The following is an 8,085-nucleotide window of genomic DNA, read 5'->3' as shown; positions in this document are numbered from 1 at the left end:
GTGCGTGCCGGAGCAGCATGGCGGGGCGGGGGGGCGGGCAGGGGTGATGGCAGCCTGAGCGGGGCTGTGAGTGGGAGGAAGAAGCACCGGGAGGCATCAGTGACCTGGAAGAAGCAGGATTTAGGGAAACTGGCTGGTGGAAAGAAGGGGGGCCATGGAGGATCCTCCAAGGGGCAGAGGTGCCACACATGGAGCCAGGGCAGACTGTGGTGGTGAGGACACGGACAGCCACAGGGAGGCAGCCTGACAGGGCCTGAGGGGCAACCAGAAAAGCAAGCCCTGCTGGAGCCTGAGTTCTTCTCTGTAAAGGGAGCCTTCGGTCCCTCCTGGGGGAAGGGCGAGACCCCTGCATGTGCTGACACCGTAAGTGTCACCCAGCACAGCGTCCAGGACACCAGCCCCACCCCCGGCGCAGGCCACCTGCTCACCCACCAGCCAGCCCCAAGCATCTCCAGCCAAAGCAAAATAAACCAGAGGCTCTCCTTAATTCTGCAGTGCCGTTCATCCCTGGGCACGTGCGCTCTGCTCTGCCTCATCCGTCACCTGCTTGCCGCCCGCCCGCGTAAGTGCCCGTCAGGAATTCCTGCCATGGAGGCAGAGTGATGACAAGCCCGAGACGGACCCCCGGCTCGCTCGCCCACCCGTGCCTGCGGGAACCCAGGCTCCAGTCACCCAGCCGCCCGGCGCCCAGGCTCCTCCGGCTGCGGGAGAGGGGCCCTCAGGCTGACACCAAGCCCAGCCTGGCTTGAATGGGTTTCTTTTTCCAGCCCCGAGAGGAGGTGGGGGCAGGCCCGCAGCCTCCCCTTCCTGCCAAAGTCAACAGGGAAGGCCGCTCGCGGCTCCCTGGGGTTCTCTGGGACGTTTAAAGGGCCTGACAGAATTATCTGATTCACTCGGAAATATGCTGAGAGGGCCTGACTTCATGACCAAATTTATTTATTCTGGCTCAGGGAGGACGCCGAATAGGGTGGTATTTTACCCCGGCCCCGTACGAGGTATGAAGCCCTGAGTCTGCCAGGCCAGTGAGGTTTTATATTAATTTTTATAGGCTCCAATTGGAGCGAAAATATTTGATTTAGGAGTCATCTGCATGACTCAGGAGAGGAGCTCCAGATGATCTGTTTCCTTTTAAAGGGTTCAGGTGGAGCCGCGTAACCGCAGTCCTCGCGTCTGCTGCGGAGAGAGCCGCGTTCTGTTTAATTTCACTGGCTGTGAAGGTGGCAAATGTGGGTTTACGGCAGGTGTGAGGCAGGAAACACAAACTTTGGGAATGCATGTTTGTTCCCCTTCGGATCTGGCTCTCCGTAATTCTGCAGTGCCGTTCATCTCTGGATTTTGTGGCTGAGCAATTCAGAAACGCGTTTGTGAGTGTGTGTCAGCTGTTTGCTGCGTGCCAGGCCCAGGGCTGAGCGCCGGGGACAAAGGACGGGGGCCTGGCCCTCCCGCAGGAGGGGGCCAGTGGGAAATCAGGGGAGAGCTGGAGTGTGGGTACCAGGTTGGGGTGGGCATCAGGCAGACGGGCCCCACCCTGCTGGCTACACCTCGTCCCGTCTCAGCCTGGAGAACCGGTGAGGGGGGCACAGCTGGCGCACACCCTCACAGTTTAGGGAGCAGAGTGGGAGACCCGGCCCCCGCCGGCCCTGTGAGACAGGCCTAACAATATTCACGCAGACGATGGTGCCAGTCCCTTCATGGGGCCTTGATGAGGGTCCAGTTCGTTAACAGGAGGAGGCTGAAGTGTCCCTGCAGGGTGTCAGGTGCTGGGCTGGGGACCCGGCGCGTGCGGAGGCCACCCTGCTGCTGCCCTCAGAGCACCCGCAGTGGTGAGCCCAGACACCAGACGGTCAGTGGGGGTCGGGGGCGCAGTGATGGCTGGATGCCCCCACTGAAGGGAGCAGCTAGGACCCAGCAGAGCTGCAGACACGGAGCCACGGCCTCTCCCCAAACCCCTTCCCTGTTTCATGATGGTCCTGCTTCCTCAGAGGCACTCATCTGTCCCACTAACACCTGTGCCTGGAGGGTGGGCCAGGCAGCACGTGATCCAGGAGAGATTCCAGGGACGGACACGAGGCCCTAAAGGCGGCGGGCAGGGGAATGAGGGCCACCTGCTGGTTTTCCTTCCCTCATCTGGACAGCGATGATGACTCACCGAGTGGCTGCAGTGTGCCTGCCGTCGTCCTGCTGCTTTGCCTGCACTGCTTTATCCGTGTTATTTTCACCGTAACTACGTCAGTGCTGTGTGGCCAGACTCACCAGGGAACCTCTCTGGACCTTGGTTTCTGATCTGTGAGGACACAAGGGGGAGGCGGAGGCTCAGTGAGTGGAGTGTCCGTGCCGTGGGGTGGCCTCCTGCTAAGGAACGGCCTAGGCCAGTGGTCGGCAAACTCATTAGTCAACAGAGCCAAATACCAACAGTACGACGATTGAAATTTCTTTTGAGAGCCAAATTTTTTAAACTTAAACTATATAGGTAGGTACATTGTTATTCACTTAATTAGGGTACTCCTAACGTGTGGGAAGAGCCACACTCAAGGGGCCAAAGAGCCGCATGTGGCTCGCGAGCCGCAGTTTGCCGACCACTGGCCTAGGCTTTCGCTGTGGCTGTTCCCGGACTCAAGCTCCAGGCGCCGGAGCGGCACGCACAGCCAGTGTCGGGGTGCAGCAGGGGAGGCTGGCATCAGCTCTGGGTCAGAGCGGCAGTCTGTCCTGCAGGGGACACGGCGACCCTGCGGGCATCCCCGGCTCAGAGACATCGCCCTTTTGCCCAAGGTCACGTGGCCAGTGAGAGCAGACGAGGCTTTAAACACAGCTCTGTCGACCCCGGAGGTCGTGCTCCTACTGTCAGTCCTAACACCAGGCAGCAGCTTTCCTTTCCTGATTCCTTTGGCTCTAATGCTTACAAGATCTGAAGTTTAATTCCAGTTTGAACACAGTCAGAGATAACATCCTCCTCTTCTACCTAGACTGTCACAAGGTCGAGCAGGCCAGCTAGTGAGCTCACCCTTGCTGGAGGGAAGCAAGCAGCAGTGGCCATGCCTCTGGCCCCCACCCCTGAGCCCACCCTGCTCACAGCTGCCTCTGTTTCCTCCAGGTTGGGACCCGGCCTCCTCTCACCCATGGTCAGCCCACTGAAGGGGCTTGGGCCACCGCCGCTGCCACCGTCCTCCCAGAGCCATTCTCCGGGGGGCCAGCCCTTCCCCACGCTCCCCAGCAAGCCACCCTACCCGCCCTTCCAGAGCCCTCCACCCCCGCCTCTGCCCAGCCCCCAAGGTAAGCCCTGGCTGCGGCCTCTCCTGCCCACACGAACTCCTGCTAGGTGCCCAAGAGGATGGGACCCCGACCTGGGGGAGGCAGGTGGGCAACAGAGTGACAGCAGGCCTCACCGGAGAAGCCAGAGTCAGGGACTCGACACACAGACTCAGGGGCACTTCCTGGAGGAAGTTTGTGCTGAGGGGTGAAAAACAGCTTGTTCATTGATAGGGCTCTCCCTGCAGGGGGGGGGGGGGCAGCATGGCGGTGGCAGGGACAGCTGCTGCTGGAGTGATCTCAGAGGAGAAGGGTGAAGGGCCACAGCCCCTGCCGTCAGAGCACTCCCATCAGCCACCAACAACTCCGGGGCAGCCATGAGGCCCTGTCGCCCGCTCACAAACACGCATCTCTGCACCCTGGGGCTCCCCGCTCTCAGTCACACCCATCATGCCTGTTCAGGAAGCGGGGGAGAGGGGGCAGGGGGGGGGCTGGCTACACAGCATAGCAGAGCCATTGCCCTCCTGCCTGGGCGTTGCCTTGGTTACTGCAGCCCTGCCGCTCCCTCTGCAGGGTACCAGGGCAGCTTCCACTCCATCCAGAGCTGCTTCCCCTATGGCGACTGCTATCGGGTAGCTGAGCCAGCAGCTGGTGGGGACGCCCTGGCTGGGGAGGCCTCTGGTTTCAACCCCCTGCGGCCCAACGGCTACCACGGCCTCAGTGCACCTTTACCTTCCACAGGTAAGCCCCACCTGCATGGCTCCCTCCCCCGAAGGCCCACCAGGGCCCACCCCTGTGCTGGGTGCTTGATGCCCATTATCCCGCTGCTGTGGGACAGCCCCCGAGGCAGAGTCGTCCCGCCTTGCAGAGGGGAAATGGAAGCCCAGGGGGGTCCCAGGACCCACAGAATGGGGACATGCGCCCCGCCTGGCCCAAAGTCAGTTCCTCCACAGCCTCACACTCTCGCTCGTGTCTGGACTCTGACAGGTTTCTGAAGACGCAGAAGAATCAGACTGGAGCTCAGTCTAGTCGATGTTCCCTTTGAGTATTTACTGTGTACCTACTATGTGTGGGCGGCACAGTTGTAGGCCCTGGGGATCTGGCAGGGAATGAGACTACACTGATCCGTGTAACCAATAAGGAAACAGGCCCAGAGGGGCCACACGGCTAGGAAGGGCCAGAGCCTGGAGGCTGTGCTTGCTCTTGTGCTGCACGTGTTCCTTCAGGGCCCTGGGCCTCCCCCAGGCAATGCCCTTGGCTGGAGTGGAGAGGCCCAGGGACAGGGCAGGGCTGTGGTAGCCCAAGGAGAGTCAGGCTCAGATCAGCCCGGCCAGTCCTGGTCAGAGCAGGGGCACAGATGGTGGGGCTGGGCCCACCCTGCGTTCTCCAAGCCAAGCCCCACCCAGGTCAGCCCCAGGGCCCAGGTCCAGCTGGAAGCTACAAAGCCTGGGTAAGGATGTGGGGATCCCAAGACAGAGGGGAGCCTGAGACCCTGTCCCAAAGGCCCCTTGGGCAGCTGGGTGTGTGCAGCTGGGCATATAGGCATAAAGTCATAGGGACAAGCACCGAGGCCACAGAAGAGCAGACACAAAGCCGTGGACCCATGTTTTCTATTCACATGCATGCTCCCTTGTCTGCACATGTCTGAGTCTTCATGTGCCTGTGGAACCATCTGTGTGCATGTGCACATAGAGCCGGCATGGGTAGGTTCCAGACAGTGTGAGCCCCATGAGTGTGTAAGGAGCTTGCAGGACACGTGCTCATGTGTGCACACATGTGTTCACATCATGCTTGTGCTGATGTTCATCGTCATCTGTGTGCACAGACCTGTGTGTCCATCATGTGACCCCCATCCATGCACACACACGTGGTTCTCCATCCCATAACCCCATCTGCATGCACAGACTGTGTTTACATATGGTGTAAGTACCTCTGGGGATGGACACGTCACATACATGCTGTAGGCTAGCATGTACCCAGTCACAGGGTGTGTGTGCCATGTTTGTACGCATATGGATTGATATGTGATTAGGCACTGGCCGCTGGCCACAGCTCTGCTAGCTCTCACCGACCCATCCTCCACCAGCCCCCCACCAGCCCAAGGTGGGATTCCTTGGTTAGCAGCCAGGCCTAGAGTTCTGAGTGGTCGAGGGGCAGCTTCCATGCCCCCTGCCAGCTGAGTGGCAGCCTAGTTTCCAGTGCCCATTCCAGACCCTGCCTACATCTCCTCTGCCAAGCTGAGCATAGACATGCAAGCTTGAACAAGGTGGCACCATGGGGCCTTAGGAATAGTTCAGCCTGAACCCATTTCACAGATGGGAAGACTGAGGCCCACTTGTCTTAGGCTACAAAAGTTCATGACAACAGCCCAGGCGCAGAGTCCTTAGGGCAGGCAGAGACTGGATAAGGAGACCTCTCCAGACCCCTCCCATGTCGATGGCCTCCCCGGGAGACAGCATGTCCAATGGAACAGCCAGCTGGCTTGGCGCCAGATGGACCTGGGTCCAAAGCCCACCTCTCCCCCTGAACTGGGGAAGTGTACTGCCCTCTCTGGGCATCTCTTCAGCTCTGCACTGGGACAGTGAGTCTCATCTCCCAGGACTGCTGTGACGCTTGAGTGATAAGACTTCACTGAGCATATAGTCGGTGCCCATTGAGTGCTGGTCCCTTCTGTGGGCTCCTGTGTCTGGTGGAGGAACCTGAAACAATGGGGTGGGCTGGGGTCCTTCTGCCATGAGGGGACCAGCCCCTGCAGGCAAGAGCTGTGATAACCCCCCATACCTCACCCCCCTCCCCCATTCTGCCCCACAGCCCAGCACTGGAGGAGAAATCCCCAAGCCAGCCTGTGCCTATCTCCCCAGCTGCCCTGGGCCCTTTGGGAATACAAGGCCTAGGGTGCCTCCCCCATCCCTACCTGGAAGGGCAGAGGGCTCAGATCGGGCCCTGCCGTGGGGACACTGAGATGGACCCTAGCAGGAGAGTGGGGTCTGGGAGCTGGGAGAAGATGACAAGGCATCACCCCCGAGTTCTCCAGCCCAGACCCTGTATGCCCACACAGGCTACGAGGCTCTGGCCGAGGCCCCGTGCCCCACAGCGCTGCCGCCACAGCCACCTGAAGACATCGTGTCCAGCGGCCCTGAGGACTGCAGCTTCTTCCCCAACGGGGCCTTTGACCACTGCCTTAGTCACATCCCCTCCATCTACACCGACACCTGAGGAAGGCCCTGCCCGCCCCCCCCTTCCCCCCGTCCACCCTCCTGTCCACTCTCCACCTCAGATGCTGCCTTGCCCACCGGTGTGCGTCCCCACCCTCCGTGCACCAGCCTGAGCAGCCGGGCCGAAGCTCTCTCTGCACATGGTCCACAGTGCCCAGCGCTCGCCGGTGCTCAGAACTGCTGGCAGGGTCCGCGACCTGTGCTGGTCCCTGTCTTCCTTTTCTCCCCGATGTCTTTACATCACAGACCTCGTGTGTATAGAGTGTACAGGACTTGTTTTCCATTCTCCTGCCAGTTTTCTATTTTTGGTTTTACAAGAAAAACATTAAAAACTGGAAATGAGACCTGGCTCTGCTTTAGTGGCTCAGCCCAGAGGCTGGGAGCAGCAGAACGGCCCAGGTGTGTGTAGTGGAGTGTGTGTGGGGCTCGGAAGGCCACACAGAGACCCCTCCGGCCCTCGGTGCCCCGTGGGGGATGGTGGGGATGGGTGCCTGAGTCTCGTGCCCCTCAACGTGCTGTGAGCCCTATAGACATCTGCACTAGTCTCAGGCCTCAATGACAGGCAGGCTTCTCCCCATGGGCGGGCAGGAGGACCAAGGCTGGGACTGAAACTGGAACCCAGATCCATCTGACCCAGACCTTTGCTGCCTGCACAGACTTCCCCGTGGGAGGAAGATGAGCTCCAGTTCTGGGGTGGCTGTGGATGAACCAGGCAGGACAAGCCTCCAAAGGCAGGGGCAGAGGCAGGGCCCCTGCAGGCGGGCCAGGGACGGAGGGAGGAGGCCAGGTCTGAGGGCAGCAGGGCTCCCCTGGGGCTGCGCCTGCCCTGCCTGCCTCCCTCCCCCTGGTCCAGCACGGGAGCAGGCCCACCACCGGGCCTGGGCAGTACCCTGGACAGTGTCTGCCTCATCACACCATCCCAAGGGTCACCTGGCAGGAAAAATTCCTCAAGGAAGATTCCTGCCTCACAGCTGCTAGAGTGCAACAAGCACCTACTGTGCGCCAGGCCCTGCCCCAAGCTCATGACAGCCCTGGGAAGGACTTTTGATCCCCTCTCGGTAACACCTGCTGGGTTAGGGGTGCAAGGTGAGATGGAAAGATCTAGGCAAACCCTTCTTTACAGAGAGGAACCTGAGGTCCAAAAAGGCCACTGCCATGTGGTGACAGGACCGGGTGACGGAGGCCGTGCGGCACCTCGCCGAGGGGTGCAGCTCTGCCGGTCCTGCCGTGCTTCACCTGGCTCAGCTCTCGCCTCCTGCTCTCCCCCCTCCTCACTGTGTCAGGCCCCTCTGTGGGCCTGTGTCTGGGGCTCCCTCCCCTCCGCTCCTGGCTGGCTGCAGCCAAGGAGGAGCTTAGCATGGACGGAGGGAAGAGGAGGGCCATCTCCTGACACCCTGCTCACACCTTGTACGTGGTCCCTTCATGTCACCCTCTTCCACGGTCCCCCATTTCACAGGTGCAGAGACAGAGGGAAGTGAAGGCACAGCCCCAAGTAGTAGGGCTGGGATGCAGACCCCAGCCTCTGGCTCCGGAACCTGCACTCCACCCACTGCACTGCCCGCCCCTGGAAGACGGGGCCACCTGGTTCCCACCCCCGCCCCCCAGCCCCCTGCCAGCCCCTCGG

General features: G+C 60.8%; 1 protein-coding gene across 1 annotated transcript in view; it reads left to right on the top strand.

Annotated features, from left to right (window-relative positions):
• GLIS1 (GLIS family zinc finger 1) overlaps positions 1-6,803 on the top strand; it is a 226,161-nt gene extending 219,358 nt beyond the window's left edge. Inside the window, exons 8-10 of the mRNA XM_006768343.2 lie at positions 3,092-3,270; positions 3,820-3,987; positions 6,305-6,803. Coding sequence (XP_006768406.1) covers positions 3,092-3,270; positions 3,820-3,987; positions 6,305-6,462 — 505 coding nt within the window. The 3' untranslated portion in view covers positions 6,463-6,803. The remainder of the gene's footprint in view (positions 1-3,091; positions 3,271-3,819; positions 3,988-6,304) is intronic.
• Positions 6,804-8,085: the final 1,282 nt, after the last annotated feature.

Source organism: Myotis davidii, unplaced genomic scaffold, assembly GCF_000327345.1.
Source record: "Myotis davidii unplaced genomic scaffold, ASM32734v1 scaffold79, whole genome shotgun sequence".
Classification (NCBI taxonomy): Eukaryota; Metazoa; Chordata; class Mammalia; order Chiroptera; family Vespertilionidae; genus Myotis; species Myotis davidii.
The sequence above is the reverse complement of the archived record's forward strand: the minus strand, read 5'-3'. Positions and strand labels throughout refer to the sequence as shown.